The following is a 24636-nucleotide window of genomic DNA, read 5'->3' as shown; positions in this document are numbered from 1 at the left end:
TATTATATATGAAATAGTCATCCCAAAATAAGTTCCTAATACTCGAACATCCTTAGACTTTTTAATTTGATGTTTTAAGGCTGCTGCATAGAAAATTGAGTGGATTTTCATAAATGATTGTAGGGATACAAATTAATTGGCAGTTTAATACAGGTTTTTTTGGTGCTTCTTTGATATTAAAACGAAAATCAAAATATTGAATTTCAATTAAGACCAATGGAATTAATTGTTATGTCGAAATTAGTAACATAACCAAAATTTACGAAAAATGATCAAGTAGAAAATTAATCATTAATGAAAATAGTTCTTAAAATAATTACAAATTATACTTAAATAATAAAACAGAACAGGGGAGATAACCGAAGACTGTCTTGTTATAGTTCCCAAAAATAATAATGGTCAACCGATTGTGAACCTGTGAAAGTACATATTTTATGTAATAATACAATAATGTTATTAATTGCGATATGACAATTAAGTAGATAACATTGGTTTTGATGGGAATTCAATTTTGCAGTTTATGATTTTCGTTCTTATACTGAAGAAGTGCCAGTTTTTTAATGTTGTTAAAATGACATTTTTAATTCTTGACAAAATAAGCAATTAAAAATAAATTTTTTATTATAAATTAATTTTTAGTCAAATATTTAAGAAACTATTATTCAAAAACACTTTTACATGATTTATCAAAATAAAAAAATTAATAGAAATAAGTTAAATTTAATATTATTTAGTCTTTATTTGATAATAAATGTCCAACTCAATCAGCCTCAACAACTACAAATGATTCAACCTCTCTTTTTAACGTAATAATATTTCTTACTTACAATGAACATAAAATATTTCTAGTTTAACTCTTGCCAGATCTTTTTTCCTATTGTCAATCTTATTTGAGATGACCAATCTAAAATGAAGGTAGATAAAATTGTGTCAGGAAGGGAAACTGTCTAATAAATTAGAAGTGTTGATTTTTAAGGTTCGTTTTGTGAAGATCCAATTGTTTGAAGTTCAGAATAACAAAACTTTTTGTGACTTTTTTTTTTTCAACATCAAAGTATAAAATTTAATGAGACATGATTATTATAATTTCCTCAAATTCAAGTTTTTTTCTTGTGATCTGCTCCAACAGCGTCGGCAATTGATGTGTAGCCATCGGCCCTTTAAGAGAATGCAAAAACAAATATTACTCAAAATGGAAATACAATAAATATCAAGTATGGAAAAAAAATTTATTCAAGGATGTGAGTGGCTAAGAGAAGAAAAAGATTAAGTCATTGCCTCTCATTCATCCCACTGAAGAGAAAACAAAAAATGGGTTTGATACTTGAATGAATTCTTAAGGTTAATTAGCAACAAAATACTTTTTTAATGAAATAAATTTAAATATTTGGTAAAATCTTTAATGAAATGTCACTTGAGCCAGTCCTTATTTGTCTCCACACAAGGGCAGAGTTAGACATAAGTTTTTTTAAATGGGGAAGGAGACTTTGGATTGCGACAAAAATTAAATTTTTCTCAGTCTAGAAGAATTTCTCCTTAACCATCAGCCCTATTTAGAGCGATGCAAAAACAGATATTACTCAAAATGAAAATACAATAAATATTGAAGAGAAAACTATTCAGGGATGTGAGAAGATTAAGAAAAAACATATTACACTTTGAATTATTTATTTGCAAATAAAATAAAAATACAATTTTAATCAAATTAAACATAAGGGTGTAGAGAGTGGGGGGTGGGTGATCGTTGGTTCATTCTCTGTCGTTTCCATTTTTAGCTAGAATCATTGCAGTCACCACAATACCATCCTACTTAAAATATTCTTAGTGTTGTTGTTGTTTAAAGTTGAAGTTGTGTGTGTGTGTGTGTGTGGGCATACGTAAAAATTTATTGAACGTGGGGAAAAAGTGTTTAGTTAGACTGAGCCTTATCTAAAGAATAAACTTCTCATTGTTTTCTGGTTTATAAGCAAGCAAGTTTATATTTAAGTGAGAATGGGACAAATGTGAAGTAGGAATAGATTTTGAGAGTTCTTCCAAGATGAATTTCTTTGGAGGAAGCTTCATTAAATTTTTTTTTATTTTTACAAGGGAGTCACTTTTATCAAGGCCTGAAGGCCACTTGAGAATGAGGATTAATGAGTGTACAAGGAGACAACAGCATAGTGATTGTTAGTAGTATGGCTACGATGACTTATGTCACGATGCTACAAAATAACGTTTTTAAACATGCTTTTAGTTTGCAACACGAACGTGATTTATGAAAATTGCGACGAGTAAACTGACCCCCCCCTCCTTGCAGTTGAGATCCACAGAATTAATCATTTTTTCTAATTATCATATATTATTCATCTGCTGGTACCAGTTTCGATGTGGCTGACTAAAGTTTTTAGCGGACATATGAACACACAAACAAACCAATGTTTAAGATTTATATAATAGACTAGCATGACTACCCGGCGTTACCCAGGTGAAGAGAGATGGTATACTAAAGATATTGAGCAAACCCCAGAAAAAAAAACTAAAACAATTTCGAAATAACATTTTTCAAACGTACATGGAGATTGGTAGGCGTATGACTTGCAAAAATGTTGACGCAAAAAAACGGCCCAGTTTGACCAACACAGAATGAATCTTTTTGGGCCAATTTTTAGATATTTTTTGATCTTTCTAATGATACCAATTTTGTCATGGTCTGATGCGTCTGTCAAAAGTTTTTGGCAGATATACAAATACACACAGATACATGCACACACACACAAACACACATTTTCCCTTTTATATAAGAGACTAGCGTGGGTGCCCGGCATTGCCTGGGTGTTTAGGTGGTGTAGTAAGGATTCCCCGGGGAAGTTGGAAAATAAAATCGGCCAGCCAGAATGAGTTAGTGAAAGATGTTTAAATTTATTTAAGTAAGAACCAAATTGACAGGTGCACACACGGAAGTCGTAGAGCAATAGCTATTCAGCAAATGAGGTCAATGACCAGGTTTGTTTGTTATAAGCGAAGTAAAAAAAGAAAACAACGTTAAAACTTAAGCGGGAGGGGGGGGGAAGGGGTAATGAAAATATCGAAAAAAACACAAAAAAACTAATGTAAGGCAAACGAACGATGTTAAATGCAAAAATCAAAAAAACAAAAACAAAAAAACAGAAAAACAAACACGTGAAAAATGGCTTAAATAAGCCTGTTTCGATATTAAAATTTAAAAAATCGGTGGGTACCCGGATGTTTTTGGGTGTGTGGTCGGGGGTGGATAAGCGAAGTAAAAAAAAAAAAACAGAAAAACGAACGTTACGTGAAAAATGGCTTAAATAACACTGGTTCAATATTTAAATTAAAAAAATCGAAAAAAAAAAAAAGAAAAAAGACATCTCACACCACGATTCGAACCCAAAACGTTTAGATAACTGAGCTAACGCGACGTACATGAAATTTAGTCAGTTTTTCAACTATTTAAAGTAAATCAGGTCATGACGTCATCTGACGCATGCGTAGAATCGGTCATTGTCACGAGTGGACCGTTTTTGTTGACCCCCCCCTGTCGAAAATTGCCGATTTCGGGGTGAAAAAGTTAACGTTTTTGGCCAATTTTTCGAGCAAAGGATGGAGCTTCGATGTGATACCGAGTTTGTGAATTTTTGTAGCGTCTATCGAAAGTTTTTAGCAGACATCCAAACATACATATATATATAGACTAGCGGGGGGGGGGGGGGTACCCGGCGTTGCCCGGGTGTTTGGAGGTGTGTGTGCTCGGTGGGGGTGGGTGGTGTTAATCAACACATAAGAATAAGCGAAGTAAACAAAACTAATGTAAGGCAAACGAACGATGTTAAATGTAAAAATGGGAAAAACAAAAAAGAAAGCAGAAAAACGAACGTTAAAACCTCTTTAAAAAATCTGAAAAATACCCCCCCCTAAAAAAAAAAAACAAACAAAAAAACACTGGCTTAAATATTAAAATTTAAAAAAGAAAAAAATCGAAAAAAAAAAAAAAGAAAAGAAAAGAAGACCACTCACACCACGATTCGAACCCAAAACTTTTAGATAATAAGGTCGTGCTCTAAGCAACTGAGCTAAGACGACGTCCACGAAATTATGTCATTTTTTTTTATCTTTAAACTACATCAGGTTCCGATGTCATTTGCACATGCGTAGAACCGAACTCGTCATGAGAGGACGATTTTTGCTGACCCCCCTCCCCCTGTAGAAAACTGCTGATTTCAGGGTGAAGAAATTAATGTTTTTGGCCAATTTTTCCATATTTGTCGGACGAAGGTTAAAAGTTTAAAATGATATCGATCTGGCAAAAATCCGTGACCCGTGTCGAAAGTTTTTGCGACACATACAAACACACATACATACATACATACATACAAGCACACATTTTCGCTTTTATATATATAGACTAGGGGGGGGGGTACCCGGCGTTGCCTGGGTGTTTGTAGGTGTGTGTGTGTTGGGGGGGGGGGTAGATCAAAACAGTGGCGGGGTGTTTGGAGGTGTAAAAGAAAAAAAAAGATTTAGTAGTAAGGTGGGCTTGAACCCCGAAGCCTTAACGTGAAAGGAAAAAAGAGCCGAGACAAAAAATAACCATCTCAGCCACGAGGGGAGAGGAAGTGATAAGCGTGTTAACATTTATAAATTGAAACTGCCATGTGCGAGGAATTAAGTCACGTGATGTTTGACCTTGAGTTTTACTGCAAAGCGAAAGAAAGACACGGAAGATGGTTTGATTGACATGTGGCCGTTTAATGAGGTCATCGCGGGAGAGTTACGACGACATAAGCAATGGCTAATCAGCAGTGAATAATTTTAGTGTGGGACAGTTTTTGATGATTGTTTTTTTGGGGGAAGGAAGGAAAAGCGGCTCCCCCGTTTATCATTAGAGGAGAAGTAATAAAGCAATTGATATGATGGCAGAGCCAACATTGACCAAACGTTTGAATATTCGATTCGCGTTTCGCTTTTTTTATACCATAAAAAGAAAGCAAAACGCGGCGTCACGGCGATCCAAAAATGTGGAATATTTAACCTTTCAAAGTCGGGCAAATTAAATAGACAAGCAACCTCCATTGTTAACTCGTAGATATTATGATTTAGAGATGATATAAAAAGTTTTAAGAATGAGCAATCCGAGCGAGAACCAACCAGAAAAAAGCCTTTTGCAGACATACACAAAAATGCAAACACACGTTTTCGCTTTTATATATATAGACTAGCGGGGCTACCCGGCGTTTCTCAGAACCGTATAACAATGAGAAAATTGAAATTGATTTTGAACATATTTGTTATTCTTCGGATAGAGGAATTTTTAATGTCTATGTATCATTAGCTTTTTCGAGCAAATGAATATTTTAACTACCCTAGGACGGGTATTACACGTATCAAATAATTGTACCTTATCTAGGATAAGTAATTTTATACCATATATATGAAATAATGTTTCTTTTGCGGGCATGGGTAATATACAACACATATTTAAAATAATTTTACCTACCCTCGGACGGGTAATTAAAATACATATATGAAACAATTTCACATACTTTCGACAGGTATTGTACAACATGTTAAATAATTTCTCTTACCACCAAGGCTACCATAATTTTAAGAAAACTGAAACAATTTTTAGAAAGTAGCTCGGGACCGTATAAACAATGAGAAAATTGAATTTGATTTTGAATATATTTCTAATTCTTAGGAGTGAGAAATTTTTAATGTCTATGTATCATTTGCTATTTCGAGCAAAAGAATATTTTACCTAGCTAGGACGGGTATTAGACGTATGAAATAATTGTATCTTACCTAGGGTAGATAATTTACAGCATGTATATGAAATAATTTTACCTTTGCAAGGACGGTGAATATACAACACATATTTAAAATAATTTTACCTACACTAAGACGGGTAATTTAAATAGACATATTAAACAATTTCACAAGCTTTTTTTTACCCCCAAAACGGACATTACTTTCTCCAACTTAATCTCCAAAAGAAAACTCAAGAGAACGTTTAAAATTAACATAATCATGCTTCTTTCTACCCACTACTACAGCCATCACATCATTCCCGGATGAATACATAAAACATTTTAACAAATATAAATCACCCCCTATATAAACTGGCCTAGGAAACTTTCATAGAAAACCAAGAATATATATGTATTAATCTAATTGTGAGATTTAAGCCATATCTGGAATCGACTTCACAAATGAAGTAATTTTGAGATAGAAAATTGTTTAAGCCATTTCCGGTACAAATTTTATATTTCACCACCCTCATTTAATCCAAGGCGACGCTGATTATTCTGCTATTATATATTGCCCCTATCTCATTCAATCCCGGGCAACATCAGGAATTTTGCTTATGTATATTTTTATTTCCATCAATCTCCTTCAATTCCCAAATAGTCACCCATCCGATAATGACAAAAACAATGCTGCTGAACTTTGATGAACTACATAAAGCATTTGGTATTTCCAAATAGTCACCCACATAATAATGACCAAGAAAATGTTGCTTTACTTTGGTTATCTACATAAAGCATTTTGTATTTCCAAGTAGTCACCCATTTGTTAATGACCAAGATAATGTTGCTTAACTTTAGAGATCTATACAAACTATTTTGTATTCCCAAGTAGTCACGCATCTGATAATGACCAAGACAATGTTTCTTACCATTGGTGAGCTACATAAAGAATTTTGTATTCCCAAGTATTTACCCATCTGATAATGACCTAGACAATGTTGCTTAACTTTCGTGATCTACATAAAGAATTTGGTATTCCCAAGTAGCCACCCATTTGATAATAATCAAGACAATGTTGCTTAACTTTGGTGATCTACATGAAGCATTTGGTATTCCCGAGTAGTAACCCATCTTCAAAATTGTCAAATTGGACCTGTAGCGCAGAAGCACATTCAAAATTGTCAAGTCCGACCCATACTGCACAAGACCTTAAAAATTGGCAAATCGGACCTATACTGCACAAGCACTTTACAAATTGTCGAATCGGACCTATACAAGAGAAGCACCTCCAAAATTTTTCAAATCGGACCTATACTGCAAAAGCAACTTCAAAATTATCAAATCGGACCTATACTGCACAAGCTCCTTCACAATTGTCAAATCGGACCTGTACTGTACAATGACCTTCAAAATTATAAAATAGGACTTATACTGTACAAGCACCTTCAAAATTTTGCAAATCGGACCGATACTGCACAAGCACCTTTCAAATTTTTCAAATCGGACCTATACTGCACAAGCACCTTCAAAATTGTCAAATCGGATCTATACTGCACAAGCACCTTCAAAATTGTCAAATAGGACCTATACTGCACAAGCACCTTCAAAAGGTGTCAAATCGGACCTATACTGCACAAGCACCTTCAAAATGTTTCAAATCAGTCCTATACTGCACATTGCACAAGCACTTTCAAAATTGTCAAATCAGACTTATACCGCACAAGCACCTTAAAATTTTCAAATTGGAGATATACTGCACAAGCACCATCACAATTGTTAAATCGGACCTATACTGTACAAGCCCCTTCAAAATTGTCAAATCGGACCTATACTGCACAAGCACCTTCAAAAGTGTCAAACTGCACTTATACTGCACAAGCACCTTAAAATTTTTCAAATCGAACCTATACCGCACAAACACTTTAAAATTTTTCAAATCGGATCTATACTGCACAAGCACCTTAAAATTTTTCAAATCAGACCTATACTGCACAAGCACCTTCAAAATTGTCAAATGGGACCTATACTACGCAAGCACCTTCAAATTTTTAAAATCGGCTTATAATGTACAAGCACCTTCAAAATTGTCAAATCGGACATATACTCCACCTAGGTCATACAATCCCGGGCGACACATTGTATTCTGCTAGTACACATCCACCTATGTCATACAATCCCGGGCGACGCCGGCTGTTCTGCTAGTGCATATACACCTACTTCATCCAATCCTGGGCTATGCCAGGTATTTTTCTAGTACAGATATCCACCTATGTAATCCATCCCGAGCGACGCTGGGCATTTGGCTAGTACATATATCAACCAATTTTTTCCAATCCCAGGCGACGCTGAGTGTTCTGCTAGGAAAAATTCTATGAATTTTATCCAATCCCAGGCCATGCCGAGTAATTAGCTAGTATATATGTCATGCTAGTGCTATATCATACAATCCCGGGCGACGCTGGGTATTTTTCTAGTACATATACTCAAATTTTATGCAATCCCGGGCTACGCCGGGTATTCTGCTAGGAAACATTCAATGTATTTCCACCTACGTCGGGTAATTAAATCAACCAATTTTTTTCAATCCCAGGCGACGCCGAGTGTTCTGCTAGGAAAAATTCCATGAATTTTATCCAATCCCAGGACATGCTGAGTAATCAGCTAGTATATATGCCATGCTAGTGCTATGTCATACAATCCCGGGTGACGCTGGGTATTTTGCTAGTACACATACACCAATTTTATCCAATCCCGGGAAGTTTAGCGATTTGTGATGTTTGGAATATGACATCATGTCATAATATAATATACAAAAAATATATAATACTCATCTTTTGGCAAAGATCAAAGTGTAGTATCTGTTCTTAGAATTAAAGTGGTTTCATCTTTCGCCCCCCCCCCACTAAGAAAATAAGGAGGAGGTCATGCTTTGCATGCCAAGTTTTAGAGAAACAAACGTCAATCGAAAATAAGGATGGCCTTCTGAATAATAATGTTTTTAGTTCAGATGTGATTTTTGGAATATGACATCTTGTCTCAATTTAGTTATCAATAAATATAAATTATGCATCTTTTTTTAATAGAAGATAATGCTCGGTAGGAAATTAAGCTGTATAAGACGGTTACTTGGTCTTTTGCCTAAGATCAAAGTGTAGTATCTGTTCTTAGAATTCAAGCGGTCTCATTTTTCGCTCCAACCCCCACTAAGAAAACTCGAAAATAAGGATTTATGCCTGGGATGTCACCAAATCCATTAACTCTCATTTCGTATTATATTAAAATGTGTAAGTAAACAAACGCTGATTAACTCATATTATGCCTCTCACCTTCCTCCCTCTAAATAGAATCAGGTCATAGTGTAACTAATATAAAAAAGAAAATGGCCGTTTGTTTTATTGTGAAAAGACATCGGTCGTCTCCTGCTAAATATTTTTAAGCGTAATTTTTTTATTTACTTATTCTTGCTTATTGTTTTTGGTTTAAGTCTCGGATTTTACCATTTTTAACCTGCTAATAACTTTGGTAACGTTTTCATAACCTAAAAGTTCATAGTTTAATTTGTATGAGTGTTGCATTTTTTTACCGATAACAACAATGTTTTTATATACAGATCGCCATTACAGCTTGCTGACGTCAAGATCATGTGACATTACTCAGCAGTTTTTGAATACAGGGCGACTCAAAATAAAAAATGGGCCCCGTGTACACTTTATGTGGTAACGTTGGAGCCCGTTTTTTAGGGGTACTTATAAATCGATTTAAAAATACGTAAAATGTCACTTTTGGCTCCACCCTCCCCTGCAGAAAATCGGTTAGCTGACCCACTTCCAGTGGTCCTTTTAGGCCAAAATTTTGATATTTGTCGTCCGGAGGGTGGAGCTTTAATATGATACCAAGTTTGTTCATTTTTGTTCAGTCTGTTGAAAGTTTTTAGCAGATATACAAACACACATACATACATTTTCGCTTTTATATATATACTAGCGAGGGGTACCCGGCGTTGCCTGGGTGTTTGTAGGTGTGTGTGAAAAAAACCGGAAGCCTTGACGCGCATAGTAAAAAAAAACAGGTTCCCATGAAAAAAAAAAAAGAAGCCTTGACGACGTGCAGTTGGAAAATAGTAAAGTGTGAAAAAAAAAACAGGTGCGCGTTTTTGATTGACGTGACGGCGATAGGTATTCAGCAGTTACGATTTTGTGCGGGACAGTTTTTAAATAAATAAATCGGTTTGTTTGTTTTAACTAAGTTCGAGAAAACCAGCTTCCTGTTTATTAGGGGGAGTGTCTCGTCTCGAAATGAAAGCTACCGTCTGATATGACGAAGTCGACATTAAACAAATGTTACTTAGCTCTCTAGAGACCACTGACTCTGGGCCGGTGATTAGAGCCGAGTTTCGCTTTTTGTTTATACCGAAAACCGAATGTAACGCGTGCCGATGCGGGAAATGTGGAATAATTAACGTTTGAAAGTCAATAAAATTAAATAGACAGGCAAGCTCCGTGGTTAAGTGTGAGATATTACAATTTATAGATGATATAAAAAATTTTAAGAAGTTGTGAACCGAGCGAGCGCTTCTCTGAAAGAAGCCTTTTGTGGGCATCGAAGAAAAGCGTACATACATACATTTTCGCTTTTATATATATAGATATAGATGAACAGACATATCAATTTTCCAATCAATTTTTTATGTTTGAAAAAAAAAAAAAAAACAGTAACTTGAGGAAAGTGTACGTGTAAACATTCTTTGAAGAAATTGTTAAAACCATTGTGTTTAGTGTTAATGTCTCCTAGTGTCAAAATAAATTTGTTAAAACCATTGCGTTTAGTGTTAATGTCTCCTAGTGTCAAAATAAATTTGTTAAAACCATTGTGTTTAGTGTTAATGTCTCCTAGTGTCAAAATAAATTTGTTAAAACCATTGCGTTTAGTGTTAATGTCTCCTAGTGTCAAAATAAATTTGTTAAAACCATTGCGTTTAGTGTTAATGTCTCCTAGTGTCAAAATAAATTTGTTAAAACCATTGCGTTTAGTGTTAATGTCTCCTAGTGTCAAAATAAATTTGTTAAAACCATTGCGTTTAGTGTTAATGTCTCCTAGTGTCAAAATAAATTTGTTAAAACCATTGCGTTTAGTGTTAATGTCTCCTAGTGTCAAAATAAATTTGTTAAAACCATTGCGTTTAGTGTTAATGTCTCCTAGTGTCAAAATAAATTTGTTAAAACCATTGCGTTTAGTGTTAATGTCTCCTAGTGTCAAAATAAATTTGTTAAAACCATTGCGTTTAGTGTTAATGTCTCCTAGTGTCAAAATAAATTTTTCAGTTTTAGAGAAAACAGATAACTGCCATCTATTGGTAAAGCTTCCCAATTGGCCATAAATGATTTGACGACGAAAGGCGGAGGGAAAAGAAATTAAATGATGGATTTCAACCAAATAGAAGAGGAAAGAAGAGGCTGACATTAATAGGAATCATATTTCTTGTTAGAAAAAGAAACCGAATTTTCACTAATTAACATCTGATTATTCAGAATTTTTGCAGTTGAAAATGTGAGAATAGAACAAAAAAAAATCAATAAAAAAACAAATAAACTTACTCTAAAAGTTCAACCAATTCTCTTTTGATTTTGGTTACAACCACAGGACCCTCATAGGCCATAGCCGTGTAGAGTTCTACTAAACAAGCACCAGCTTTGATCTTTTCATAGGCATCTTTACCAGAGCTGATACCACCAACACCAATAATTGGAATCTTTCCTGAAAGAAGAAAAAACACCAGATGAGACCAGATCAAATTGGCCCCTCCCTTCTCATGCTAGTTTGCCAACAATATGCAATTTAGTTTAATAAAAGATTCACTAAGTTTAGATAGATTGATAAGTATACCAATACTCAAAGTATAAAGATATTAAGAAAAGTCAAAAGAAAAGAAATACATAATTATTTGTATGAAAAACCTGAATGCTAATAATATCATCATCATCATCATCCAGTTTAGGTTTAATGTGCTATGAGTTTCCAAGACTCCATGGTATGCAACACTAGGTAATGTCTCAAACCTGCTTTCCATATGGTTTGATCCATAATTGACACCAGTCATGTTCCAAGCAGTCAAGTCACTACATATACACTCGAGCCAGGTTATAGAAATAATAAATATGAGCAATAACACTAGATCAAATCTAAGAAGAGGGTACACACTAAATCGGCACAGACATGTTAATAAAATGTCAACAAGTTGCAGTAGAATATGAACTAACAACAATGCAAATCAGTCTGATCAACTCAAAGTATTTCAACAATCGCTGGACGAAGACAATGTATGAAACAATTATGTGCTGTATTTGCTGAAGCTGTGGAACTAATTTGCATATCTAGTGGGCATCCGAATATGGAGCACAGACTATAAATTGGAATTAGTTCATCATGAAGTATCAAAAGAAGCTTACTGAGTGGGAATGAAAAATTCAAAGAGATGTTAGTGTATTGGGAAAATGATGGACAAGATGTACATGAGAATCCATTTTAGAGATTGACATTAAGTCATAGACTGAGAGATCCCATGTGGGTAAAGGTGCTTCATGTGGTTTGAAAGAGGGATAATGCCAGTTCATAAGAATGTCCGTCCTATGTATATAGGAGAGTTAACAGGATGATGAATTGCTGGTGTTTGCAAGCAGGTTTATCAACATCTCACCAATTCTAATCAAAAGGGACCTAACATGTCCAATCATAACACAGCTGAAGCCACCCTCGAGAAGAAACAGTAGATAAAAGTGACTAGCTCAAAATATTGTCATCTGTGTGATCCTGAGATCAAGAAAGAATATGGACGCCACAAAGAAGGCAGAATTAAATAGAGTTGTTGTTGCCAACATGTTAGGAAGCAGTAGCACTCATTGCTCAAACAAATGTGACTGTTGGTAGACCTCAAGCCGAACCGACTCCTCATTAACATATACACTCCAAATGATGTTAACAAAAAGAGTATTTAATTATTACTAATTTATTTCATACAAATAATTCTGATTATTGTTTTTCATTAAGCAAGATGGTGTTTTTTCTGAATAGAATAAAAACTGAATATCAACTAGACACCATTGTACAAGGGCTTGTCAGGCCACTTTGACATGACTTTCCATATGAAGTAAATTACTAGCAAACTATTAAAAAAAATGATGTTCTGTTTCCTCAAATCATTCAGCATGTTCCTCAGGTTGTGAATGAAGGCAATTCCTCTATTAATAGAGGGTAGTTTTTGTATCTACCAAATATCACCAAGAAATTATTTTGACAAAGACATATACATGGCAGCACATGCAAAGAAACAATAATTATCAAATGTACCAAAAGGTTATTTGAATAAAAATTATGAACCTGACATCATGTTTAATAACTAGGCCCTGGGTACCAAGAAATCATTTAAACAAAAGTGTGCATCTGGCGAAAAATGCAAAAAAAAAAAAAAAACATAAAATTTACCAAAGGTCATTTGAATAAAAATTATAAACCTGATACCAGGCACCTATGTGGGAAGAAACTATCAATTGTCAAAAAGAAAAGAAGATAAATATGATATTTGAAAGGTTATTTGTGACAAACGGTTACACAGGTGTAATCAAGTTACACCAAAGTCAGATCAATTAATAAAACGCCCTTGGGAAATTGCTACAGTAATAATGCAGTCCAAGCGAATGTTTCAAGTGGTCACAAATGGCGATATAATAACAATTGAAAAGAATCAACCCTCCTAACAACCAGCCATCAATCACTGTCACCAACAATAAAAATATGTTATATTTTCATATATCAGTGTGTCGTCATTCTTTTAAACACATCAAAAAATACAACACTTTGAATAACAAATAAGAAGCCATGTGCAAGAGTAATTGATAAAAAATGAATAACAAGATTAACAGGTCAACACCAAAGATTAAAAGGAACCCTCATGCCATCCACATAACAGGTGGGAAAAAGGAAGCTATGGTGTAAATGTTACTGCCTCTGGAAGTGGCATTCCAGCCATGATAGAGATCAAGCAAGGTCAGCCATCAGGCCCTGATAAAAAAAGTCTTGGCTACCTATCTCTGTTATGTGCAGTGATTAAGAATAGAAAAAAGAAGAAACTTAAAAGCTCAGCCATATTCGATTGCACAGCTATTGTTTTGCGACTGTTACTCAAAGTTTACAAAATAAAGCAACACTTCAAATGAAATTCTGTCCAAGAAAATCAAAGAATCAGTCATTCTTGAAGAGATAAAGAAAATAAGATCCTACCTTGAGTGAGTCTGTACATATCTCGCAACACAAGTGTAGACAGATGTTTGATTGGTTCCCCACTTAATCCGCCCGTTTCAGTTTGGTGTTCACTTTTAAGATTTTCAGAGCGGGACACGGTCGTGTTGCTGATTATTAAGCCTTCAACCAAACACTGTACAAAATAAACAAGAGCAAAAAAAATCGAACATATCAAATCTGAATTCTGAACTGCATCTAAGGATCTCTCTCTCTATATATATCTATAGCATATAGTTTGAAAACTTTATAGTATGAGAGAAGTAATTTTTTAAAGATAATGTTAAAAGCTAAAAATATACAGATCAAAAATGGAAGTCTACATATAAAGATGAAAAATAGAACTGTAGCAAAATCCAAAAACAGTGGGGTCGGTTGGAACTTGAATGGTAAGCACAGATCCGAAGGTGTCTGCTTTCTGCTTAAACACTTCTATTAGGGTTAGGAAAAGGGTAACTTATTAAATTAGAGTGGTTGTTTGGATTGTTGGTGTGGGGATTATAAAGTCAGTATTCAGATTAAATTTTCAGAGGTTATAGAATTTACTATTGTGGCTATTATTGTTACTATTGCAAGTAATTATGGGTAAACCACCTGGATCGTTTATAGGAACTGAATTATGAAATTTTGATGAAGGTGGGATTGGGATAGGTGACTGATTACTTGGGACAATTGTAGAGTTATTTGGTTGCAATTCAGTTACAGTGTATGAATAGATTATATCTGTGGATGCAATCATTAAGTGAGCATTTCTGTTTATATTGGCAATTAAAATTGGTTCTAGGAGTTGAGAGGACTTGATTGAGCTGCTTTAATTTTCTTATCATTTGATGTAATTATTGTTTGCGCTAGGTTAGGCATTGTAGAGCAAGAAATTTTAATTGAATTTTTATTTAACATAATAAATACTATATCTATGTGGGTATTTGGAAGATTTTACTACAATTTTGAAAAATTCTATTGGTATATTAATTTTGACATTGCTGCTAAAAGGGGGATTGAACCAGATATTTTTATTCCATCTTATGCAATCTCATGAATTAGAAGGGTAGTGTTTAATCAGTGAGTTTCGCTTATACTGCCTTGGGGAGGGATGTCATTATTGCTTGTATTGGGTGATGTTCTTATATTTGTTTTTTTTTTTCATGTCATATTTTACATAATTAGGGACTTAAAATGGTTAGTAAGGGGAGATGTATTTTGGCTGAATTTTATTTTCTCAGAATAGCCTGATTTTTGTAAGGCATTATTAAGGATGTGGAATTTTAGTCAAAGGTTTTCTTATCAGCAGAGAGTCTAGATATTCTATTTGAGACTGAAGGTAGAATTGATTTTATAATTGAGTTAGGGTGGCTGGAAAATTTATGAAAATAGAATAGTGTTAGGTTTGGTTTGCAGTAGAAGCTATAGGATTTGGAGTTAAGGTTTAGTGAGACATCTAAGAAGTGAGAAGTTTCTTATCAGATTCAATAGTTATAAATAGACTTAAGTTATTTAAAGAAGGTGTTTAATTTCTTAATGATTTTATTGTATTCTGTCGGTCTAGCACTGGTAATAAATAGGGTGCAACCTCTATATAATTCCCCTTATATGAACTTAAATTCCAGCTTGAGTTTTTTAAACAGATATGCCCTTTATATAAGAATATCAAAATTGTTCGGTGCATCCTTTCTTGTTCAATTTGGGTAGAATTCCGCAGCGTTGATCTTCACTCCTATCTTTGAAGCAAAAATCTGCATCTGAGTAATGGTTGTTGAATGTCACCAAAGCTTTCGCCAAGGATAGCTATATAATTAGCATCATTATAGGATAGCTATATAATTAGCATCATCATAGGATAGCTATATAATTAGCATCATCATAGGATAGCTATATAATTAGCATCATCATAGGATAGCTATATAATTAGCATCATCATAGGATAGCTATATAATTAGCATCATCATAGGATAGCTATATAATTAGCATCATCATAGGATAGGTATAGGTTAAGCATCATCATAGGATAGGTATAGGATAAGCATCATCATAGGATAGTTATAGGATAAGCATCATCATAGGATAGTTATAGGATAAGCATCATCATAAGATAGCTACAGCATTAGCATCATCATAGGATAGCTACAGCATTAGCATCATAGGATAGCTATAGCATTAACATCATCATAGGATAGCTACAGCATTAGCATCATCATAGGATAGCTACAGCATTAGCATCATCATAGGATAGCTACAGCATTACCATCATCATAGGATAGCTACAGCATTACCATCATCATAGGATAGCTACAGCATTACCATCATCATAGGATAGCTACAGCATTACCATCATCATAGGATAGCTACAGCATTACCATCATCATAGGATAGCTACAGCATTACCATCATCATAGGATAGCTACAGCATTACCATCATCATAGGATAGCTATATAATTAGCATCATCATAGGATAGCTATATAATTAGCATCATCATAGGATAGCTATATAATTAGCATCATCATAGGATAGCTATATAATTAGCATCATCATAGGATAGCTATATAATTAGCATCATCATAGGATAGCTATATAATTAGCATCATCATAGGATAGCTATATAATTAGCATCATCATAGGATAGCTTTATAATTAGCATCATCATAGGATAGCTATATAATTAGCATCATCATAGGATAGCTATATAATTAGCATCATCATAGGATAGGTATAGGATAAGCATCATCATAGGATAGTTATAGGATAAGCATCATCATAAGATAGCTACAGCATTAGCATCATCATAGGATAGCTACAGCATTAGCATCATCATAGGATAGCTACAGCATTAGCATCATCATAGGATAGCTACAGCATTAGCATCATCATAGGATAGCTACAGCATTAGTATCATCATAGGATAGCTACAGCATTAGCATCATCATAGGATAGCTATAGCATTAACATCATCATAGGATAGCTACAGCATTAGCATCATCATAGGATAGCTACAGCATTACCATCATCATAGGATAGCTACAGCATTACCATCATCATAGGATAGCTACAGCATTACCAGCATCATAGGATAGCTACAGCATTACCATCATCATAGGATAGCTACAGCATTACCATCATCATAGGATAGCTACAGCATTACCATCATCATAGGATAGCTATATAATTAGCATCATCATAGGATAGCTATATAATTAGCATCATCATAGGATAGCTATATAATTAGCATCATCATAGGATAGCTATATAATTAGCATCATCATAGGATAGCTATATAATTAGCATCATCATAGGATAGCTATATAATTAGCATCATCATAGGATAGGTATAGGTTAAGCATCATCATAGGATAGGTATAGGATAAGCATCATCATAGGATAGTTATAGGATAAGCATCATCATAAGATAGCTACAGCATTAGCATCATCATAGGATAGCTACAGCATTAGCATCATAGGATAGCTATAGCATTAACATCATCATAGGATAGCTACAGCATTAGCATCATCATAGGATAGCTACAGCATTAGCATCATCATAGGATAGCTACAGCATTACCATCATCATAGGATAGCTACAGCATTACCATCATCATAGGATAGCTACAGCATTACCATCATCATAGGATAGCTACAGCATTACCATCATCATAGGATAGCTACAGCATTACCATCATCATAGGATAGCTACAGCATTACCATCATCATAGGATAGCTATATAATTAGCATCATCATAGGATAGCTATATAATTAGCATCATCATAGGATAGCTATATAATTAGCATCATCATAGGATAGCTATATAATTAGCATCATCATAGGATAGCTATATAATTAGCATCATCATAGGATAGCTATATAATTAGCATCATCATAGGATAGCTATATAATTAGCATCATCATAGGATAGCTTTATAATTAGCATCATCATAGGATAGCTATATAATTAGCATCATCATAGGATAGCTATATAATTAGCATCATCATAGGATAGGTATAGGATAAGCATCATCATAGGATAGTTATAGGATAAGCATCATCATAGGATAGTTATAGGATAAGCATCATCATAGGATAGTTATAGGATAAGCATCATCATAAGATAGCTACAGCATTAGCATCATCATAGGATAGCTACAGCATTAGCATCATCATAGGATAGCTACAGCATTAGCATCATCATAGGATAGCTACAGCATTAGCATCATCATAGGATAGCTATAGCATTAACATCATCATAGGATAGCTACAGCATTAGCATCATCATAGGTTAGCTACAGCATTAGCATCATCATAGGATAGCTACAGCATTACCATCATCATAGGATAGCTACAGCATTACCATCATCATAGGATAGCTACAGCATTACCATCATCATAGGATAGCTACAGCATTACCATCATCATAGGATAGCTATATAATTAGCATCATCATAGGATAGCTATATAATTAGCATCATCATAGGATAGCTATATAATTAGCATCATCATAGGATAGCTATATAATTAGCATCATCATAGGATAGCTATATAATTAGCATCATCATAGGATAGCTATATAATTAGCATCATCATAGGATAGCTATATAATTAGCATCATCATAGGATAGCTTTATAATTAGCATCATCATAGGATAGCTATATAATTAGCATCATTATAGGATAGCTATATAATTAGCATCATCATAGGATAGCTATATAATTAGCATCATTATTGGATAGCTATATAATTAGCATCATTATAGGATAGCTATATAATTAGCATCATCATAGGATAGCTATATAATTAGCATCATCATAGGATAGCTATATAATTAGCATCATCATAGGATAGCTATATAATAAGCATCATCATAGGATAGCTATATAATAAGCATCATCATAGGATAGCTATATAATTAGCATCATCATAGGATAGCTATATAATTAGCATCATCATAGGATAGGTATAGGTTAAGCATCATCATAGGATAGGTATAGGATAAGCATCATCATAGGATAGTTATAGGATAAGCATCATCATAGGATAGTTATAGGATAAGCATCATCATAAGATAGCTACAGCATTAGCATCATCATAGGATAGCTACAGCATTAGCATCATAGGATAGCTATAGCATTAACATCATCATAGAATAGCTATAGCATTAGCATCATCATAGGATAGCTACAGCATTAGCATCATCATAGGATAGCTACAGCATTAGCATCATCATAGGATAGCTACAGCATTAGCATCATCATAGGATAGCTACAGCATTAGCATCATCATAGGATAGCTACAGCATTAGCATCATCATAGGATAGCTACAGCATTAGCATCATCATAGGATAGCTACAGCATTAGCATCATCATAGGATAGCTACAGCATTAGCATCATCATAGGATAGCTACAGCATTAGCATCATCATAGGATAGCTACAGCATTAGCATCATCATAGGATAGCTACAGCATTAGCATCATCATAGGATAGCTACAGCATTAGCATCATCATAGGATAGCTACAGCATTAGCATCATCATAGGATAGCTATAGCATTAGCATCATCATAGGATTGCTACAGCATTAGCATCATCATAGGATAGCTATAGCATTAGCATCATCATAGGATAGCTATAGCATTAGCATCATCATAAGATAGCTACAGCATTAGCATCATCATAGGATAGCTACAGCATTAGCATCATCATAGGATAGCTACAGCATTACCATCATCATAGGATAGCTACAGCATTAGCATCATCATAGGATAGCTACAGCATTAGCATCATCATAGGATAGCTACAGCATTAGCATCATCATAGGATAGCTACAGCATTAGCATCATCATAGGATAGCTACAGCATTAGCATCATCATAGGATAGCTACAGCATTAGCATCATCATAGGATAGCTACATCATTAGCATCATCATAGGATAGCTATAGCATTAGCATCATCATAGGATTGCTACATCATTAGCATCATCATAGGATAGCTATAGCATTAGCATCATCATAGGATTGCTACATCATTAGCATCATCATAGGATAGCTACATCATTAGCATCATCATAGGATAGCTATAGCATTAGCATCATCATAGGATTGCTACATCATTAGCATCATCATAGGATAGCTATAGCATTAGCATCATCATAGGATTGCTACATCATTAGCATCATCATAGGATAGCTACATCATTAGCATCATCATAGGATAGCTACATCATTAGCATCATCATAGGATAGCTATAGCATTAGCATAGTTTAGATCAGCCTGAGATTCGTAGGTCATGGCTTACTGTGTCACCTGGAAAATTGGCAAGAGAGTTGGAGGTGATACATTCGATAGTATAGTTAAAGAATGTGGGTGAGAGAACACAACCTTGATAGACTCCCAACCATGTTTCAAAGAAGTTAGACTCTGGACTACGTGTGACCTTTGTGCATGTGGATAGGTAGACAACTTTGATCAAGTTTAACAGTTTTGGCAGGATGTTTCAAGAACCAATTCCTGTGTCAATATAAATTAGGCTAATAAAATAGATTCTTAAATAAAATAATCTTGTTTGTAAACAAATTTTTGGAATGTTAGTGGGAATAATTTCACATTAAAATTATATGGTAAACTGAATCCCCTTCCAAGAGATAAAAGAATTTCCCAATTATTTTTATTAGGTTGGTGCAAATATAATGTCTTTGTTTGACATGACATTGAAAAAAAAACATTATTATTTTTGCACCAAGCTAATATTAATCTGAAATATTGGTGAATTATCATCCTCTTTAGTTTAATGTCTGTTTTACATGCTGGCATGTGCCAGGCAGCCGTTAGAAAGTGACTTCCAAACCAACCTATCATTGGCCACATTTTAAATTTCTCCTTCTTTGTTGCAAATCCATTCTTTAGATCATTCTAATTCATATGTGAAATAATAATAAAAAAAAAGAAATGAATGAACTGACCATGTTAAAAAAGACATTTTAGAATCTTAACTTAATAATAATTCAAAGAGTTAAAAGAAAAAACAGAAAAAAAAAAGAAAATTTGACAAAATGTGTATATGTGGTGGTAGTTACCCTTTCACTAAAAAACTCACCTTTTCGTTCGTTACAACTTCAGCAATATCTACTTTGTCTTGCTCCGTGAGATCTGGAGAAAGCTTTATTAATAATGGCGGTTTCTTTTCACACTTTAACTGGTTCCGTTCTATAACAACCTAACAGGAAGAAAATATTATAGTTATTACGTGATTGGTAGAAAACAAAGCCATTCCAATTATAAGTATTATAGATTAGTAGATCTGTATCTCCATAAGAACATTTTAGTGCAAACATTATGTGAGCAAGTACAAAAAGATTGTTACTTTTTTTAATTTAATTTCTAGTTTTTGTTTCAATAAAATAAAAATTCCAGTATAACTTTACTAAGATCAACCAACATTTCTGCAGAAACCAAAAAATAATAAAAATGATAATGTAAGGTTCAGAGCGGAGTGCAAGAGTACACATGGGTTCTGTTTTAATCTTGGGTTCCTGCTAATATTTAATTAAAATTTGGGGTTAATGTTAGTAAATTTTGTACAAATATCTTTCAACCAATAATTATCAGGAGCAGGAGTAAATTTAAAATTGTTACGTAAAAACCTAACAAATGAAATGACACAACTCTAAACCATAAAAAGACTTACTCTCTTTTCAGTTTTTCATTGTGGCAGATTTTCTAACAATACAATTTCAAATATTGTACCTATCAAGCTTTATTCAAAATCAATACCAAATCTCACTAGAATTAATTATATGAGTCTGGATTTATAGTGTCAGTATATACAGGCTGAGGCAGTCAGGTTCTAAAATGGTAGGACTGATGTTGCCAACATCAGACCTTATAGTAATATAAGCAGAGGTGGATGATGGCAGTCAATGACAGATTGTTATACACACTGAATAATAACATTCATCATAATGGAACAACTTAGCAATTCTACCACAACCAAAGGATGTGTAGATTGTTGCAGTATTTGTCTGTTCAACAGACGCAGAGAACGCAAAGCTAAGTTCATATGACTTGGGATTTTGCAACAAGTTCCATTTTTCATACAAACAGTTACTTGTTCCCTTCATAATTTAGATATAAAACAGAGTTTAGCAATTTTGATTGTGACTGAAGATGTTGCTCGGTTTTGTTTTTCATTATCATGTTAGAAACAGTTTATGGGTTTATTTTGCAATGATACATAAATATTAGTTTCTTCAGAAACTTCTAAAATTTTAGCAGACAAATTTTCAAAGTTATTTGAATCTTTAAATCTGTTATTGCAGTAAAATGTCAGTTTTTGTATTTGTAATGCAAGGAAGAAATTCAGTTGTTTGAAACAATTCTCTTCCTTTGGTGATTCAAAAGTAATAGAACGAATTGAGAAAATTTCTTTCATGTATTAATAGCCAAAACCTTAGGAGTTTGTATTGAAAAATTTCATTTTCATGCAAGTAAACAATTATAAAAATTTACTCTGAAAATGAAAAGTCTATTTTTGTATTATTATTTGGAAAGCTTATGTCTTTGTATAGAATCATGAATTCATATTCTCAAAATCAGCGATAACTATCTTGAACACTTTCAAGAAAAAGTATCTTTGGTCAATTCTATATGAGAACTTTTATCTCCAAAACATAGACTTGCAGCAACTCCAGAAGAGCCTGTGATTAGTCCAAGAAATGAAACCAACAGGCTACCAGTGAAGAGTGGACTATAAGTGTTTGTTTTCAAGAAATGGTCCACTCTATATATGACAGTTAAAATCAGTTATTGAATAATTTGAATTTATGTACTGATTGTTGAGATTTGGTTTAGATTTACATATGGCAAATGTTAATTATCATTATATTACATATACAATTTCATATGATAAATTGTATCAGCAAATAATCTTATTCCAATGAGATATATATATATATTAGTGGCCTGGCAAAACCACAGGGGAGACAACCGAATCAGCAAAACTGACAAATTGACGGGAGACATCCGAAGTAGCAAAACCAAAGCTCCTTACCAAGACACTATATATACAAATGTAGGCAAAGTTGGGCATATGTTATTGGTTTGAAAATATCGGTTCTTTTTTTCCACTTGTCATAAAATTTTAACCCTGGGATTTTAATTGTTATTTTCATTTTCAGCACCTTTGAAAACTTATAATAGTGATAATTTTAAAAATAAATTTGTGGCTGGAAAGATACTTCACCTTTACCAATATTTCGATCATAGCCATTTGTTTTCCTAGTTTTGCATATGAATTACAGAATATCTGATATTTCCCCAAAACCTCTGGCCTTGATAGAGGGGGGAAACTAAAACTTGCAGCTATGATTTCAAATGATCTGAAATAACAGCAAGGAGAGACTTAATTCCAAATATTTCTCATATATTATTTCTTCCCTCTTTGGTTTTCATGCATAAAGTAAATTTCAAAGTGTATTAAAGTAAATTTCAAAGTGTATAAAGATTATTTGATACCAGGAGATATTCATAATTGTACCCTATTTCCAAAAGAGGGGAGATATAACATACGAGAAATATTTGCTGTTATTTCAGATCATTTGAAATCATAGCAGCAAGTTTTAGTCTCCCCTACATCAAGGCCAGATGTTTTAGGGATATATATATATATATATATATATATATATATATATATATATATATAGAGAGAGAGAGAGAGAGAGAGAGAGAGAGAGAGAGATACATACACACACTTATTTTACTATGACAACTAAAAAAAACATAGATGACAATATTTTATGAAAGTATTTGTCTTTCTCATAAAACTTATACAGTTATTTTTTAGAAGTATAAGCAAAATAAAACAATGAAACTAAAAATCCATAATATTGGGCATTAATTTAAATTTATTTGAAATTGTTTTTTCTTTTTTTAAACCATTGTGTAAACTAGACATTGTACTTTAGTAAGCCTCATTCCTTTTTCGATATATAATTAATAATAATACATATTAAAAACAATCTGATTTGAAAATAATCTACCTCAGAATATACTTAGGTAATAATAGAAGATTAATATTAAGATATTACAATTCTCAATGTAATAAAATGGAAAAACATTTTAGAAATGTGACATCATTTTGATTATATAGAGACACTGTATGAACAATATCCAATTATAACAAACATTGTCACATTTTTCAATGCTAACAATATAATTATTTTCATTTTTCAATGCTAACAATATAATTATTTTCATTTTTCAATGCTAACAATATAATTATTTTTATTATTCAATGCTAACAATATAATTATTTTCATTATTCAATGCTAACAATATAATTATTTTTATTATTCAATGCTAACAATATAATTATTTTTATTATTCAATGCTAACAATATAATTATTTTTATTATTCAATGCTAACAATATAATTATTTTTATTATTCAATGCTAACAATATAATTATTTTTATTATTCAATGCTAATATAATTATTTTTATTATTCAATGCTAACAATATAATTATTTTCATTATTCAATGCTAACAATATAATTATTTTCATTATTCAATGCTAACAATATAATTATTTTCATTATTCAATACTAACAATATATT

At 33.2% G+C, this 24636-nt stretch overlaps 1 protein-coding gene across 2 annotated transcripts in view; it reads right to left on the bottom strand.

The window, feature by feature from the left end:
- Positions 1-991: 991 nt before the first annotated feature.
- The window catches only part of LOC145277850 (dihydroorotate dehydrogenase (quinone), mitochondrial-like), a 90400-nt gene continuing 66755 nt past the window's right edge, over positions 992-24636 (bottom strand). For both annotated transcript variants that reach the window (XM_080129794.1, XM_080129795.1), the window contains 4 exons: positions 21119-21238; positions 14022-14175; positions 11342-11501; positions 992-1158 (listed from right to left, as the gene is read on the bottom strand). In XM_080129794.1, coding sequence (XP_079985920.1) covers positions 1098-1158; positions 11342-11501; positions 14022-14175; positions 21119-21238 — 495 coding nt within the window. In that variant the 3' untranslated portion in view covers positions 992-1097. The remainder of the gene's footprint in view (positions 1159-11341; positions 11502-14021; positions 14176-21118; positions 21239-24636) is intronic.

Source organism: Euprymna scolopes, chromosome 6 (assembly GCF_053919585.1).
Source record: "Euprymna scolopes isolate OS-2025 chromosome 6, ASM5391958v1, whole genome shotgun sequence".
In the NCBI taxonomy this organism is placed as follows: Eukaryota; Metazoa; Mollusca; class Cephalopoda; order Sepiida; family Sepiolidae; genus Euprymna; species Euprymna scolopes.
Note: the sequence above shows the minus strand (reverse complement) of the source record. Positions and strands in the feature narration are given on the sequence as shown.